The sequence below is a fragment of the Schistocerca americana genome, chromosome 4 (genome assembly GCF_021461395.2).
Source record: "Schistocerca americana isolate TAMUIC-IGC-003095 chromosome 4, iqSchAmer2.1, whole genome shotgun sequence".
Taxonomy (NCBI): domain Eukaryota; kingdom Metazoa; phylum Arthropoda; class Insecta; order Orthoptera; family Acrididae; genus Schistocerca; species Schistocerca americana.
In genome coordinates, this window is record NC_060122.1 from 401,926,220 (window position 1) to 401,945,284 (window position 19,065).

General features: G+C 39.5%; 1 protein-coding gene across 1 annotated transcript in view; it reads right to left on the reverse strand.

The window, feature by feature from the left end:
• The window catches only part of LOC124614025 (beclin 1-associated autophagy-related key regulator), a 105,865-nt gene that overhangs the window by 20,799 nt on the left and 66,001 nt on the right, over positions 1–19,065 (reverse strand). The window contains exon 8 of the mRNA XM_047142842.1: positions 6,757–6,886. Coding sequence (XP_046998798.1) covers positions 6,757–6,886 — 130 coding nt within the window. The remainder of the gene's footprint in view (positions 1–6,756; positions 6,887–19,065) is intronic.

Here is a 19,065-nt window from a genome sequence, read left to right on the forward strand (position 1 = left end):
GTGAAATGCTGATCAAATGTCAGTCCTTGTACTGCCTTGTAGGCAGCATAGAGCCAGTCGGAATTATCCTATGGCATACTCCTCAAATGGTGTTTATGTTTAAAAGCTACTATACACATTACTTGATGGAATACACTCTTTGAAATTCTGAAGGTGGCAAGGATGAAATGCAGGGAGCGAAACATTATCTACAACTCATACAGAAAACATACTACAGTTACACGAGTAGAAAGACATAGATGGGAACCAACAGCATAGTTGAGATGGGAGTAAGAGGGGGTACGAGTATTTCAGGTGTCATTCAATCCGTACACTAAGCAAGCTGCAGAGAAAACCAAAGAAACAATTGGAGGAGAAGCTAAAGTTCAGGATGAGGAAATAAGAACTCTGAGGTTTGCTGATGACATTGTACTTCTGTCATAGACAGAAGTGAACTCTGAAGAGCAGTTGAATGGAATGAAAAGTCCTAAAAGAGGTTATAGGATGAATATTGACCAAAATAAAACAACGATAATGAAATATAGCTGAATTAAATCAGATGATTGGGAAATTAATTTAAGAAATGTGACACTAAAAGCAGTAGGTAAGTTTTGCTATTTGGACCGTAAAATAACTTATGATGCTGAAGTAGAGAGGATATAAAATGCAGCAAGTAAAGCATTTTTGAAAAGGTGGAATTTGTTATCATCAGATATAAATTTAATTATTAGGAATTCTTTTCTGAAAGTATTTGTCTGGAGTTAGCCTTGTACTGAAGTGAAACATGGATGACACAGTTCATACAAGACAGTAGAAGCTTTGAAATGCGGCGCTTCAAGAATAATGCTGAAGATTAAATGGTACACTGAATAACTAATGAGGAGATACTGAATTGAATCAGAGTAAAAAGAAATTTAAGGCACAACTTGACTAAAGGAAGGCCAGTCTTCAGATAGAAGGCTGTAATAACATATCAATTATTGGATGGTATGCCTCCTGGAGGCAAGAACTAGCCAAACTTTCTCAACAATTTGTAATGATACATAAATGTTACAATTCCACTGTCAAACAATGGTTCCCTCACTCACTTCTTCTTTTAGTGAAGCATCTACATCTGGAATCAACTTTTGATAAATGCTAATTCCATAAAAGGAAGCTTATGTCAGCAAAGGAGATGATCTGACATTTTCTCCGGATTTCCCAGGGCGTATACATCCTGCACTGTACCCGATTGTTGGATTGGCCAAGAGGGACTGGGTGACAGACCTTGTTTCGCATGGCCTCTATGTTCACCTGATCTGAAAACATAAATTTTTGCCTCTGGGGGTTTGTAATGAATCATGTTAATGTGCCTCTGCTACCAGCTGATCCGTAATTGTTGTTGCAACAATTACTCCAGGCACCCTGATGTAGTTTTGGGAACAACTCGCATATTGACTCACGTGTGCTATGTGACGAATAGTGTTCGCAATTAACATTTGTAAAAAGAAGTGTTTGAGCTGCTCTTTCCTTTGATGTATCTTTTATACTTGTAAGTTGAATGTAATAAATGCTACAAAGTCTTAAAACCCTGAATTTCATTTTGAAACATCTGGTGTATAAGGTACTCACTATCCAAAATTGTTTGAATTGCATGCAGAACAATATGAATGTGCCAAGTGTATTACTTTCAAACTGGCCTACATATAGAAGAATCTGTCACATACTGAAGCGATGATTGCTATTTAAAGCCACAAATATACAATCATGATGTGCATGGTTTTGATGTATGTGCTCGTGTACAAAAGACGAGTTTCAATTACCTATATAACAAACACCTGGGAAGAAAAATTTTGACGTATGAATGCAGACTATAGATAGCTAAAGAAGTGTATCCTGCAAGCATGATCCCAGGAACTATGAGAAAGAGACCTCATGAGGAAAGTAGGAAGCTAGGAAGCAAGTCATGAGGTAGAGGCGTACAAGGTATTCAGAATTGGCAAGCACACTGACAACAAATGAATGCAGTAATTCTCCAAACGTTTCTGGGTTGGGGTTCCGTCAGAAATGTCATAGCAATATTGATGATTAGTAAACTACCCATGCTGTTAAGCGAATTAATTATATTTTTTGACGAAGACATCATTTCATATTTATACTGTTTGACTATTTGTTTCAGGAAAAAATATTTCATATTTATATTATCAGTTAAAAAACTTTTTGAGATTGGATTAATAAAAATCGAGAAAAGCTAAGATGATAGTTGTTCAGCTTAGCCTACCCACTTGGGTACAAAACACAAAGTTCATAAAATAGTATGAAACTGTCACAAATGTCCTGCTTTGGAATGGTGTCCACTCACACATCACATTAGCACCTTCTTTGTTTTCGGCAAACCATTAGAGATGCATTCTCCACTTTGCCCTTTTTGGTAGGTTTGTGTGGAGAAGAGAAAGTGTTATTTCCTGTAGTTAATTTTTCCAGAAAAGAATTGTCTGTGTTTTTCATTTCAATCAAGTCAGGGCAGGCATCAATGTGTCATCCTTTTCACTCAGGAATCAAGGTATGCGGGACACACACTGTACATACTCCCCTATTCTTCAAAACATTCTCGATAATATCTTTGCCTCTTGATTTAGAGATGTTCAGTTCGTTGCCCTAGTGTGACTTAAGACACAACAAATTGACATACTACAGCCCCACATCCACTACTTAACACTGCCTGCTCATCACTAACTGGTCAAATGCACATTTGTTAGTTCAAACTGACAATGTAGTTACTGTGCTGACATAGCGTATACCCCAGGAATAAAATCAATCGTAAGACTTTCTGGATGAACAGTGTATGTTTGACTACTTGTTTCTGAAAACATTACATTACGTGAATACTTGTCCCAAAGACCATGAATACGACATTTCTTATCGATGCAGAGCATGTCAGTTTCACATAACATTTTGTTACACACACACACACACACACACACACACACACACACACACACACACACACAAACAAACAAACAAACAAAATTACTACTTCATTTCTAAAAACTTATCTTTTGAGTAGAAGGAGTTGTCATTCACAAATTCTTTCAATCTGTTTTTAAATGCTGATTAGCTATGTTGGACCTTTTAATGCTATTTGGTAAATGACCAAAGACTTTAGTGGCAGCATAATTCACACCTTCCTGCGCCAAAGTCAGATTTAACCACGAATAGTGAAGATTGTCTTTTCTTCTAGTGTTATAGCTGTGCACTTTACTGTTATTTTTGAACTGAGATGGGTTATCGATGACAAATTTCCTAAGTGAATATATGTACTGCGAAGGTACTGTGAATATCCCGAGTTCCTTAAATAAATGTCTGCAAGATGATCTTGGGTGGGCTCCAGCTATTATTCTGATTACACGATTTGTGCAATTAATACTTTTTCTCTTAATGGTGAATTACTCCGACATATGAAGCCATAAGAAAGCAGTGAATGAAAATAGACATAGTAGGCTAATTTACTGATATGTTTATCACCAAAATTTGCAATAACCCTCATAAAATAGCATAAATACCCAAATCTAAACATTTCAGCAAGTCATCAATGTGCTTCTTCCAATTCAATTTCTCATCAATACATACCCAGATTTCTGTTCGAAATCTATATTTATCACTGGTGTAATGCCATTTACTGTACAGAACTGTATGTAATGTGTTTATTCAAGATTTAGTGAGAGCCTCTTTGCAGAGAAACACTTAATATTTTTTTTAAAGACATTTACAATTTCCTCAGCTAATTCTTTTTTTTTGGGTGTGAATACTATGCTTTTATCATCAGCAAATAGAACTAGCTTTGCCTCTTCATGACTATAGAGTGGCAAGTCATTAATACACAAGAAGAACAATATGGGAAGCCAAGACTGAACCCTGTGGGTTTTGATGTTTCCAAAGTTTTATATTTATCGTCTATCAAAGATCTGCAGTTATTGCTCTGTTTTGCAATGGTAACAAAGATATTAAGCCAGACATAAGTACTCCCTCCCACAATCAGCAGCACCACATACTCGCCATATGCCTTTCTGCTGATGACTATGCTGCAAATTCTGAATGTCTGGCAATTTCTTGTGACCAGATTTATGGAACGTTTGCCATTTTAATTTTGAAAAGTGGTCCTTGGAATGTGGTATCAGATAAGCGTCAACTACTACTGGGAATTTCCAGCTTTAAAATCTTTACACAGTCTACGGGAGCTGTTCAGTTTTCATACCACTGCTAAACTTGGGGCCGAGTTCATGTGGGCTTTGCAGGTCCTCTTATCAACTAACTGAAATTAATTCTTAAAGTCTCCATACGTAACAACACAAATTACGATTAAAGCACAGGTGTTTGTGATTAAAGATCTTCCGCGGGCCAAGTTGGTTGGTTGACGGGGTGAAGAGGCTAAATAGTGTGGTCATCAGTCCTCAGTCATGAGATGGGTCATTTGGAGCTAGTAATGTCAGCCCGTAATTTGACTGAATTATCAAAATATGTAGGAATGGTAAAATTGGTGTACTGAAAGCAATACCAAAGCCAGAGCTGAGAAATAAATAAAGAAAGGTAGAAGTATATGGGACAGGGTGGTATACATATCAAAGAGCAGATAAGGGCTCGCCATGGCAACAGAAACATACCAGATGCTGTCTGAACATCTGTGCCCATATTGGGTCTCCCTTATGGAAACAGCCGACCTCCTTCACCCTTCCATAAGGGAGAACCAATATGGACACAGATGTTCAAACAACATATGGAATGTTTATGCTACCATCATAGGAAATCAGAGCTGCTGTCTTTACAATGGTGATCTGATGGAATCTACCGGTGATCCACCAAAATAAGCTGTGGTTTTGGACTTTGGCAAGGCAGCAGAGACCACAAATGCGCCACCTGCAGCCTCCTGCTCCTGCTCCTCCTCCTCCTCCTCCTCCTCTCCCCCCCCCCCCCCCCCTCCATCTTCCCTCCCACAACTTCTGCAGCCACAGCCATGGCATGAAATATGTAATCACTGTCACTAATCGGTGTGGATCATGGAGTTGTCCCCTGCACCATCTCGAAAACAGTTTGCTCTGGCATCTACAGACAGCACTCCACAAATGCCGCCCAGCTTGACAAATGATGGCACTGACCACTTTCTGATGGAGAACTATCTCACAGACCCACAGTCTCCTCTCTTTGACCAGCTGCCCATCCAGCACATTGAGATGCTGGACTCCCTCATCAGAATCTGCACAAAATTAATGCTGTCTCAGATGATGGGAGGGAGAGAGGCCGCATCCCCAACAACTCAGCCAGTAAGATGATGTATTTGCTACCACAATCAGCAGTGCCACATACCTACAGCAAGCCACAAGTAAAGAGCAATGAACCAGAGACATGCCTTCCTTTACCATGTCTTATCCCATGACGTCATCACATGGAGCAAACAGTGTTGCCCACACAACAACAGCAACAGGAAGTCTCATATTCATCCCCGCATGCTGTCTTTCTGTTGATGGTCTATGCTGCAGCCTCAGACTGTGTCTGGATTTCAAATAGTTTTACAACAGATTTGGACTCTAAACACAGACCTACAGAATTTCATGCTTCTGATCCTTTGTGTAGTCCTACCCAGCCAGCCAGAAGCTTTTGTTGTGTGCTGAACTCACAGCCTGTATAGGACTTTTTCAGGTGTGCGGATTCAAATATAGGATACAGCAACAGGGTTACAATAAAAATAAATCATATGAAAATACTATACAAAATACATAATCTCTATGGGGCAGTTGTTAATTAGCTTTTCTACACCCATCACATTCTCGTATGTTCTTCAATATTAAGTATGCAGAGGTCATGACATTCAAGATTTTACAGAAATACATTTTTAAAAGTTCCCAGAAATTACTGCTAACAGTTAGTTGCCTTTCACGATTCTTCAATTTTTATTAACAATGATCAGTTTTGTATCACCTAGTGATTCACCGTCAGATGACGCTACACACTTACTGCATGTTTGGAACATTGTTAGGGTTGGATAGAGTAAACTCCATCCTCCTGAATACGAATTCAGTGTCTTAACAACTACACTGCCTCACTAGGTTGGTCCTATTGTACAATTAGCACCAGCAGGATTGCAATGTACCACTGCCCATGCTATGGACTACTGCTGATGACTCAAGGGCCATGAACCATGCAAAAACATACAGAACTTAGTATTTAGCATCTACATTGTTTTCTATACACACTTCACCCCAGGACTGATTTGACAATGTAAGTAGTATTTATTTTACACTCTCAAAAGAGACTTTTCAATGCCTGAAGTTTTCTGGGTTTTACCAAGCCTGTTTTTACCTGTCAGATAGACAGTAATGCTCACATAGGTCCAGATCATTAAAAATACTTTACTGTTTTCCCTGTTGCTACCTGCAAGTAGAGGGTCTCAGACTAATGCCGAACTTCATGATACCCTAGTAGGAATGATTACCATATGTACCATGCCAAATGCACTCAAAATATTTAGGAAGCTATTATTAGTTTTATCCTCAATACCACTATTAATATTCATGTCTCCACATATCATCATTTTAGCTTTGGGAGCTGAGACTCTTTTCAGGATTACAGTTAATTGGCTGAAGAAATCATTCACATTACCACGAGATGAGCACTACACATACAGAATGATTAGCCTGACACTTGAAACAACACTGTAACGGGAGAATATTAAATATTATATTATCAGGAGAAATGTTGCTATATATTTTTGAAAACAAGACAAATCATTTTAAAGAAACTTACTGCTTCCCATTCCATTGGCAAATTATCACTCTCATCTTCTGAATCAGAGCTCTCATTCTGACCCAATTCTCGTGCCAGTTGTTCTTCTAGTGATTTAGTGAGATTGCAGTCCACTTCAAATGGTCCTTGCCTGCAATAGAAAAATTTATTACCACTTCTATATTCCACTACAACAAAAAATACTTAATTAAAATGGAGGGAAATCAGTTCTGAGTAGCAGAAATCACTAAGGAACATGTCTAGGAAAACTTAGAAGTAGATCACCCTGAATACCTCTACAAGAATTTGATGCATTCAAAATCTGAAATGAAGAGTGCATATGTGACATCAGGACATAATTAGTTCCCCAGACAATGCACTGCTAAATGGTGTTCTGCAAGTGCCCTTTTAGTCTGTATTTGTTTTATAAGAACACTCCTTGGGGAAACAAAGCAGAAATATAATAATTGCTAAGTGTAATTACCATTACAGAAAGTATTCCATTATGCCTTAATAAGATGATAGGGTGTATACCCAGCTGGGTGGTGGTGGTGGTGGTGGTGGTGGTGGTGGGGGGGGGGGGGGGGGAGTTTCTGGATTTTTCATAGATTTCACAGTTAAAAACACACTATCCCCAGGAGAGAGTACATTTTTTTCTATATTAAGTGACACTATACTTTCCCTCAGAGCTGTAAAATTTATCAGTCCTCTGAATGGCAAAGGTTATATATACCAGCACAGAACTTCCTGGCACTTAAGGAAATGAAACCCAGCAAAAGGCATTGCGTTCTGGAAAGATCTTTCATATGCGGCAACATGTAAACTGAATGTTTTCATATTGTTGATGTGGTCCTCAGTCCAGAGACTGGTTTGATGCAGTCTCCATGCCACTCTATCCTTTGCAAGCTCCTTCATCTCCCAGTACCTACTGCAACGTACATTCTTCTGAATCTGCTTAGTGTATTTATCTCTTGGTCTCCCTCTACGATTTTTACCCTCCACGCTGCCCTCCAATACTAAATTGGTGATCCCTTGATGCCTCAGAACATGTCGTACCAACTGAACACTTCTTCTAGTCAAGTTGTGCCACGAATTTCTCTTCTCCCCAATTCTGTTCAATACCTCCTCATTAGTTATGTATTCAGCATTCTTCTATAGACCACATTTCCAAAGCTTCTATTCTCTTCTTGTCCAAACTATTTATTGTCCATGTTTCACTTCCATACATGGATACAGTCCATACAAATACTTTCAGAAACGACTCCCTGACACTTAAATCTATACTTGATGTTAACAGATTTCTCTTCTTCAGAAATGCTTTCCTTGCCATTGCCAGTCTACATTTGATATCCTCTCTACTTCGACTATAATCAGTTATTTGCTCCCCAAATAGCAAACCTCATTTACTACTTTAAGTATCTCATTTCCTAATTTAATTCCTACAGCTCAACCAACTTAATTCGATTATGTTTCATTAGCCTCATTTTGCTTTTGTTGATGTTCATATTATATCCTCCTTTCAAGACACTGTCCATTCTGTTCAACTGCTCTTCCAAGTCTTTTGCTGCCTCTGACAGAATTGTAACGTCATTGGCGAACCTCAAAGTTTTTATTTCTTCTCCATGGATTTTAATAGCTACACAGAATTTTTCTTTTGTTTTCTTTACTGTTTGCTCAACATACAGATTGAATAACATCGGGAATAGGCTGCAACCCTGTCTCACTCCCTTCCCAACCACTGCTTCCCTCGACTCTTAACTGTCATCTGGTTTCTGTACAAATTGCAAATAGCCTTCCACTCCCAGTATTTTACACCTGCCACCTTCAGAATTTGAAAGAGAGTATTCCAGTCAACATTGTCAAAGACTTTTTCTCTGTCTACAATTCCTAGCAACGTAGGGTTGCCTTTCCTTAACCTAAATTCTAAGATATTTGTAGGGTCAGTATTGCCTCGCGTGTGCCAATATTTTTATGGAATCCAAGGTTGACTTCTACCAGTTTTTCCATCCATCTGTAAAGAATTTGCGTTAGTATTTTGCAGCCATGACTTATTAAACTGATAGTTCGGTAATTTTGTCATCTGTCAGCACCTGCTTTCTTTTGGATTGGAATTACTATATTCTTCTTGAAGTCTGAGGGTATTTTGCCTGTCTCATACGTCTTGATCACCAGATGGTAGAGTTTTGTCAGGGCTGGCTCTCCCAAGGCTGTCAGTAGTTCTAATGGAATGTTGTCTAAGCCCAGGGCCTTGTTTCGAATTAGGTCTTTCAGTGCTCTGTCAAACTCTTCACGTAGTATCATATCTTCCATTTCATCTTCACCTACATCCTCTTCCATTTCCATAATATTGTCCTGAAGTACATCACCCCTGTATAGACCCTCTATATACTCCTTCAACCATTCTGCTTTTCCTTCTTTGCGTAGAACCGGGTTTCCATCTGAGCTCTTGATATTCATACAAGTGGTTCTCTTTTCTCCAAAGGTCGCTTTAATTGTGATATATGCCTCTACATTCTTACATTTGTTCTCTAGCCATCCCTGCTTAGCCATTTTGCACTTCCTGTCGATCTCATTTTTGAATTCATTTTTGCCTGCTTCATTTACTGCATTTTTATATTTTCTCCTTTCATCAATTAAATTGATCTCCTTTCATCAATTAAATTCAATATTTCTTCTGTTACCCCAAGGATTTCTACTAGTGCTCGTCTTTTTACCTACTTGATCCTCTGCTGCCTTCACTACTTCATCCCTCAGAGCTACCCATTCTTCTTCTACTGTATTTCTTTCCCCCATTCCTGTCAATTGTTCCCTTATGCTCTCCCTGAAACTCTGTACAATCTCTGGTTTAGACAGTTTATCCAGGTCCCATCTCCTTAAATTCCCACCTTTTTGCAGTTTCTTCAGGTTGAATCTACAGTTCATAACCAATAGATTGTGGTCAGAGTCCACATCTGCCACTGGAAATGTCTTATAATTTAAAACCTGATTCCTAAATCTCTGTCTTATCATTATATAATCTATCTGAAACCTTCCAGTATCTCCAGGCCTGTTTCATGTATAGAACCTTCTTTCACGATTCTTGAACCATGTATTACCTATGATTAAGTTATGCTCTGTGCATAATTCTACCAGGCGGCTTCCTCTTTCATTTCTTATCCCCATTCCATATTCACCTACTACGTTTCTTTCTCTTCCTTTTCCTACTATCACATTCCAGTCACCCATGACTATTAAATTTTCATCTCCCTTCACTATTTGAATAATTTCTTTTATCTCATCATACGTTTCATCGATCTCTTTGTCATCTGCAGAGCTAGTTCGCATATAAACTTGTACTACTGTGGCAGACATGGGCATTCACTATGCTGTTTGTAGTATCTTACCCCCACTCCTATTTTTTTTTATCCATTATTTAACCTACTCCAGCATTACCCCAATTTGATTTTGTATTTATAACCCTGTATTCACCTGAACTGAAGTCTTTTTCCTTCTGTAGTCTTGTTCCTTCTGTCACAGAACATCACTAATTCCCACTATATCTAACTTAAACTATCCATTTCCCTTTTTAATTTTCTAACTTACCTGCCCGATTGAGGGATCTGACATTCCACACTCCAATCTGCAGAATGCCAGTTTTCTTTCTCCTGATAATGATATCCTCCTGAATAAACCTCGCCCAGAGATCCGATTGGGGGACTCTTTTACCTCCGGAATATTTTACCCAAGACGAAGCCATCATCATATAACCATACAGTAAAGCTGCATGCCCTCAGGAAAAATTACGGCTGTAGTTTCCCCTTGCTTCCAGCCGTTCGCAGTACCAGCACAGCAAGGCCGTTTTGGTTAGTGTTACAAGGCCAGATCAGTCAATCATCCAGACTGTTGCTCCTGCAACTACTGAAAAGGCTGCTGCTCCTCCTCAGGAACCACACATTTGTCTGTCCTCTCTAACAGATACCCCTCCATTGTGGTTGCACCTACGGTACGGCTATCTATATTGCTGAGGCACCCGAGCCTCCCCACCAATGGCAAGGTCCATAGTTCATGAGAAGGGTTTTCATATTACGAAAGTATAAATACAAATTCCACCACATAAAGCTCAGTAACTTCCAAAGCACTGAAATCTAGATTGGTTGACTAAAGTGAATCGTGCAATGCAATCACTGATCATCTCACATGATCTCGCTGGGCAATGACAGCAGGTATTTGGAATATAGAACACGTGATGCAGTCAGCCAATAGCAACATCATTGTTAAGTAGTGGGAACACACAAATGGGAAAAATTAATGTTTTAAATTAACTTTCATACTGTATAGCTACAAGAAAGCAAAGCTTTGGCATTTAATATTGGATGTCAAATATTTTTGGCTGTTTTTTTTCCAAGTGAGTGGTTAAGCAGGATACTAAGAGCATAGCTTAAATTGCAACAACCGAATGCTTCTAAAAAAAGCACAATTATAAATTTCATTGTTGCGGACAGAACATTTCATGCGTTACATGGCTGAATACATGTTCCACCAAGCGCTACATTTCCATAGACAAGCCAATTATGTGCAAAACTACTCAAGAACTGACCTCACATTGATTTTAAGGATAATTGTACTTTCTGCCATCTTATCTTATAATCCGTAATTTATAAAAAACTGATCTTGAACCTTGGCACTTTTTAGTGTGTTTCCCTTTAACATATGTTAACTACAAATGTGCAAGTAAAAACTTAAATAATGGCATAAATGGCTGGTCTTATGAGTATGAAATTTTCCTGAAAGCTGGTTCTCAATTTTGAATGAGAATCAAATGTTTTGTGATTTAAGAAATTCATCGTACATTCTCATACATAGTTCGTCTTACATAAAAGGAAACTTACTTTGAAAGCAATGCTTCTCAAACCACCATTTGCAATATTTTCCCATGACCTGTTAGAAATGTTAACAGTTGTGAAGTTACACTCATCAAAAACAGAGTACCGTTATGAAGTATTGCATAGTCTTTATCCTAAAGCCTGTGTGACATTTTGCTGTTGGCAGATGCTTGTGTGTGCACTGTGTTTTGTTGTTTTAAATGACGGATTTTCTTTGCAGCAAAAGTTTTATTTTGGTGACATTCTCTCATTTATGGTTTACTGCTGCAGTATTATTCTGCAGTAGCGGGCTCAAGTAAAAGTTTTTGTTAGAGTAGTTAGAGTACAGTCAAAATTACAAAACTTTAGCTGAAAACTAAAACGATGAAAAAAATTCCCAGAATTCTATAAAATTCCCGTGTTTTTCCCGGATGGAATAGTTTCTGCATTCCTCCCAGTTGTCCCAGGGCGTACACACCATGGACGAGGAGCGTATACGATTGGCAAGGAAGGGAGGGGGTAGTTCAAAATCAATGTATTAATTTGTGCTCACACTGCATGCATATATATGCTAATACAAGAAGCCTGCTAGCACGACATGAGTGGAACCAAAATTATTAGAATGTTTTATAGCTACAAATGTGAAAGGAAACAAGAATCCTTCAACTATGTGCATTTTTATGTTGAGAGGTGATTCACTTTTCATAGTAGCTTGATTGAATGGAAATTTAATTTGCACTTAGTGATCTAATCTGTAAACAATATGAGAAGCTGAGTTTTGGTCAAGTAAATAACCAAAACAATGAAATCACTTACTAGAATTATCAGCAAAATTTTGAGGTGTACAGCAATTAGATGGGTGCTGCTGCTGCTGGTAATTATGACAATGACAATGGTTTCAGAGCACTCAACAGGTAAGTTATCAGCATCCATGCTATATATGAATGTATGAACTTTATGAACTGAACAGGAAGGACCTTCCTTAAAAACAATGTTACTGTAGTGATGAACTATGGAAATATTTTAATATTTTAATTTTTTTGGGAGTGCATGCTCGAGCATATCCTCACACTTGGATAAAATTATGGTAGTCTTAATACAAAATATTACTTCATGAAATGAAGATTAATTGGAAAAATCACTGAACTTTCCTCAGATATAGCTGCACAGCTCACAACTAATGCACAGGAACCAGCTCCTCTCGATCATTAAAATCTGGTCCATAGCGATTGGGGATTAGTCTTGATTCCTCACAAAAATTTAAAACGGCATTGCCCAGATACATACTCATTCCAATCATCTATTAGTCCATCACCTCCACCACGCCCCCCCCCCCCCCCTCCATCTCCTCCTCTTTCTTTTCTTTGTCAATTTCTGTCACCCCCACCACATAAGAATTTGCTGGTTTTGACCCCCGAAGTATTTCTTCCCAGATAATAAGTAACATTTTTACCAAGTCTGGTTGTAATCAATCCACTGCTTTAGGTGGAGATGTGGAATATACAGGCATGCATGCACATCCATCCACTTTTATAATACACTACTGACCATTAAAATTGCAAAACCAAGAAGAAATGCCGATAATAAACAGGTATTCATTGGACAAATATATTATACTAGAACTGACATGTGATTACATTTTCACGCTATTTGGGTGCACAGATTCCGAGAAATCAGTACCCAGAACAACCACCTCTGGCCGTAATAACGGCCTTGATACGCCTGGGCATTGGGTCAAACAGAGCTTGGATGTCATGTACAGGTACAGCTGCCCATGCAGTTTCAACGCGGTACCACAGTTCATCAAGAGTAGTGACTAGCGTATTGTGACAAGCCAGTTGCTCGGCCACCACTGACCAGATGTTTTCAATTGGTGAGAGATCTGGAGAATGTGCTGGCCAGGGCAGCATTCGAACATTTACTGTATCCAGAAAGGCCGGTACAGGACCTGCAACATGCGGTCGTGAATTATCCTGTTGAAATGTAGGGTTTCGCAGGGATCGAATGAAGGGTAGAGCCACGGGTTGTAACACAACTGAAATGTAACGTCCACTGCTCAAAGTGCCGTCAGTGCAAACAAGAAGTGACCAAGATGTGTGACCAATGGCACCCCATACCATCATGCCAGGTGATAAGCCAGTACGGCAATGATGAATACATGCTTCCAATGTGCATTCACCGCGCTGTCGCCAAACACGGATGCGACGATCATGATACTGTAAGCAGAACCTGGATTCATCCGAAAAAATGACGTTTTGCCATTCGTGCACCCAGGTTTGTCATTGAGTACACCATCGCAGGCACTCCTGTCTGTGATGCAGCATCAAGAGTAACCGCAGCCATGGTCTCCGAGCTGATAGTCCATGCTGCTGCAAACGTCATCGAACTGTTCGTTTAGATGGTTGTTGTCTTGCAAATGTCCCCATTTATTGACTCTGGGATTGAGACGTGGCTGCATGATCCGTTACAGTCATGCGGATGAGATGCCTGTCATCTCTACTGCTAATGATACGAGGCTGTTGGGATCCCGCACGGCATTCTGTATTACCCTCCTGAACCCACCGATTCCATATTCTGCTAACAGTCATTGGATCTCGACCAACGCGAGCAGCAATGTCGCGATACGATAAACCACAATAGGCTACAATCCGACCTTTATCATAGTCGGAAATGTGATGGTACACATTTCTCCTCCTTACCCGAGGCATCACAACAATGCTTCACCAGGCAACGTCAGTCACTGCTGTTTGTGTATGAGAAATTGGTTGGAAACTTTCCTGATGTCAGCCCGTTGTAGGTGTCACCATTGGCACCAAGCTTGTGTGAATGCTCTGAAAAGCTAATCATTTGCATATCACAGCATCTTCTTCCTGTCGGTTAAATTTCGCCTCTGTAACACGTCATCTTCGTGGTGTAGCAATTTTAATGGCCAGTAGTGTATGTATGGATGCTACACTCATCCAATCACAGTTCAAAATGGAGGGCTTATCTCCATGCAAAAATTTAATGCCCTTAGATTGTCATGCAAACATCATTTAATTAAAATACAGTGCACTGTTTACAGTGACATCATGTGTGTTTACTTCTAGAAGCTTTGTATGACACAGGAGAGAGCTGAGAGTCAAACGATAATATCCCGTATAATCCAAGTGACTGGATGGAAGTACATCACGGTCAGGTACTGACAATATACTGATATGAGACTGTTACAATATTTCTGGCTTCCAAACATATACTCTCTCACTGGCTGCATAGAACCAGCAGCTGACACACCCCATTTTATTGCCGTCATACCTCATAACAAGGATCAACAACATAGCTGCAGGAAACACATTAAGTAAGTCACTGGTCCTTGTCTTGACTTTTACCATCTTCTGCAGAAATATGTACTATTGTGTATTTGTCCAGTTTTAAAGTAAATTGAAATGGATTCAGGGAACTGCAATTTAAGCATGGTGGATGTTCATAAAAACACCAAAGTGCATAGTGCAGATTCTATTGGTAGGCAGCATAACAAAATCGAACTGTTCACTGCTTCCCTCCCTACATTCACCCCAGTTCTCAACCAAGCTGCTGTCAATGCTCGCCCTCCAAACCTTCCATAGTGCTCTGCTTGAGCAACTGTGAAAAACAGATTGCAATATCTTCTAGCGTGGAGGTCATATGTAACAGCAGTAACTAATACATAAATAAAAGATCACAATTCAGTCCAATTCTCAAACTTCCACTTGTCCCGTGAACTAGTTGCATCTTTTGGTACTATCTCCATGATAGGTGTTGCCGCAGCAATTTACTCTTGTGATACAACTACATTTAGTGTAATATGATTTAGTTTGCTTTTAGGAATTTAATTCTTGATGAATTCTCTTTCTTGCTTCCTCTGAATGTGACCATCATCTTCTAAAGCTGATTAAAAGATGGTAAAGTTTTTACACATATTCTAATACATGAACAGTGATTGAATTTAGGATTGGCAGCCCACTTGGCAAATTATTACAGTCTCTAACAATCAAATAAAATATTTACTTTCGTTTGGAATCAAGAAATGTATTCCTAAGGACAATGTTTTCGCCTTTCAATATTACTTTTACTTAAAAAGCACCAGAGATATTTGTATGAGAACATTTTTACAAAACCCTTCAAATACAACGAGTTTGTATGATGAGAGAACTGAATGCTATGTAGTCTTGTTTTTCACAAAACTGTCGAATTTTAAGCAGAGCTATAGATTGTTTTGATGGCTAGGTCATAGTTTCTCATGTATCCCTTGCACTAGCACAGCACAAGTCAAATGTCATGTGACTGTTCAAGCAAGGTCAATACCATACTGAGCAGTTAAGTGTGTCGGGAAATCTCAAGCCTGATTGAATGTCTAACCTATACTTCTGCATTCTTCAAAATAAATCTGCACGTGACTTCAACAGCCAAAGCTTCATCTGTAAATGCAAAACAACCCCTATATCAATCTATCAAATAACATAAAAATGATGAACTCAGCAGCAATAGTTTAATCTGTGAATATAAGATGATCTGTATTTTCCAACTGATGATTTTGAGAAAAATTCCTGTATTATAATTCTTTTTGTGCTTTCGACATACAGTTTTCAAATGTTTATGTCTTTACTGCGAGGACAAACTGCGTGCACCTGGGCTGAGGTATCCTTTGTTGAGAATGTGCTACATTGTTGCTGTCTATGATTTCTGCCATTTTAGCAGCTATCTCACTAGACAAGGAGTGTGTGGCTGCTCTCTTGCGCACCGTGGGGATTACTACTGTTTTTTCTCCACTTCACGCACAAACATTCTTTGGGAAATCCTCTCACTGTTGCTATTTGCATATATGGTGAAGGCGTTAATGACAGCAATGTCAATCGTTCGAAAAAAGAGGGTAAATAGCCGGCTTCTGGTTTTCCTTTAGGTGGAGTAAGCAGTGCACATTTGATCTACTCCTGTTTTGGTCTTATTATGCACTGTTATAATTTCTGATCCACAGTATGTGTCAATAACATAGTCACAAAACAAAGCTGAATACAGGATAAGTTTTTCCTTTATTTAGCACATATGAAACTATGATATTATCCTTTCTGAACCAAAAAAGGCCACTTCTTAATTCACGAACCTTTTGTGCAAACAAACTCTGGAGGTAGCGCCCTCTTATTACCGTCGTATGAGTCTATTCAAAAAATTCCGCAACATTCATAATTTCACATCAATGGTGTCTTGGAGTGAAATGCGGTTGGCATCCCTGCACATGTCTTTGCTGGAAGTTTCATTGTTGTATGTCTGTTAGTTACTGTTCAGTGCTATATTGAGTAGAACGTTGTGTCACACAGTTTGCCAATTTCTAGATGACAAGCTTAGAGGAGCACTGCGTCTGTATTAAATTTTACAAAAAACTCGCGGAAACTTTAACAGGTCAGCGGAAACTTACCAGATGGGGTGACAGTCTTTCCTTCTCATCCCATCGGATAAGTTTCCCCTGACCTGGGGTTCTGGATGACTTTTCCGAATTATACCCCTTTTCCTAAACCTCTTCAGCCAGTTTCCTTCAACCCTCTTCCTTACCTGTCAGCCCTTCTGCTGGAAGAGGTAGCCACTGGTTCCGAAAGCTCGCATACCTAAAACATTTTTTTAAAGGTGTGTTGTTCTGCCGCCGCTTGGCGAGTAGATTTTTTATCTATCCATTTACTTTACATTGATATCCATAAATTGGTCTGTGACAAGTGGGACACCAACAGTGGTGTAGTATCATATTAAAAAAAATCAACATAATTGGTACACTATATATGAGCCATCTGCAACTACAAGAAAAATGGATAGTGCCAAAAATGGTGTGCAAATTGAAGCACGCGGCATGGGTCATACTGAAGTACAGGTATTCAATGGACAGAAATGCATGGAGCAATATTTTGAAGACGGATCATTTTGTCCATATGACCCACGTAAATTATTTCCTGTTAAGATTGTTGTGCAAAAAGGGACATATCAAATAATTAAAAAGACAGCAAATCAAGGGTAATTTTGGAAAATAATATTGCAATTGTTGTTGCTGTGGTCAGTGGTGAAACTAAACATTGTTTGGCTGTATAGGTTTTTGTCAAGAAAAGTATTGTGTTGTTACTGAAACTGATGATATATCAGGTGGTTATAATTTAAACTTTCCCTACTTAACACATTCTAACATGGAAAATAATTATTGTACGAGTACCAAACTTGGTAGCATTAATGTGCAGAGTACAGGGTGCATGATTTCCATGCCTCACTGTCCAGTTCCAACTGTGGCCACCAGGTGCCGTGATCAGTCGGTGTCAACGTGAGCACAAAAGGAGCAGAGCATTATTGATGGAGCTCTATTATCAAAACACCAGTAATGCTGCACCTGCACTTCAAGAATATTGCTGCCTGAAAGGATTACAGAAGGGTACTCTTTCTCCACTTGCTGTGCAGAGAATGACGAAGTAGTTCAAATCAACTGGAGAACTGGGCATTGTTCATGGAAGAGGACAACAACCGGTTGCACCACAGGTGGTTGACGAAATCGCTGTTGCTACGGCAGACAACGCTGCGCCATTATTCCCGAGTATCAGACAGTGTGCGTGCTGTGTCACGATTGTTGAACATCCCGTGGGCCACTGTAAGGAAGGTGTTTCAAACCATTCTCAAATGTTATCCATACAAGATCCATATCACACAGCACCTTGTACCACAGGATGGATAATGATGTGTTGACTTCGCTCTACACTTTCTTGCAGGGATTGAATTTGACGAGGGCTGGCCCTGGACCATCCTATGGACAGACAAAGCTAATTTTCCTCTGACGGGTGATGTGAACACAGAAATGTCGAATGTGGCGATCTTTACCTCCAGTCAATGCGAACGAAGTTACTCTGTATGGTGAACGTTCCACCCTATGGTGTGGCTTCATAGCTATGTTCATCATTGGCCCACTCTTTTTTGAATAGGTTGGTGCTCAAGGACCAAAGACATGCAGCATGACAGGCCAGCATTACTGCAATATACTTTGCCAGCATGTCGTAGTCGCCCAACAGAAGAGAGACGCATTGAACTCAGTTTTCCTGCACAATGGGGCCCTACCGCACATCGCTTGTAAAGTTCACCTGCTTCTTCGAAACACATTTGGAAACGATCGAATTATCAACCTATTGTTTCCAAATGCATGGCCAGCATGATCACCTGATCTTACTCCCTGCAATTTCTGGTTGTGGGGCTACCTAAGGGACAGGGTTTACCAGGGGAATATTCAAACACGTGCTGATCTGAAGAGCAGCATATCGAGAGAGGTAGCCAGCATACCTACAGACATGCTTCATTCTGCTGTGCAGAATGCAATCCTGTGCTTTCAGACTCTTCTGGACACTGATGGGCACCATATTGAGTCCCTTTTGTAACAGTAATGGTACTGGTTTGTAATGGTATGATGTACCATAGCAGCAATTAAAAGTGTTTCAGCGGAATTGATTCTGCATTA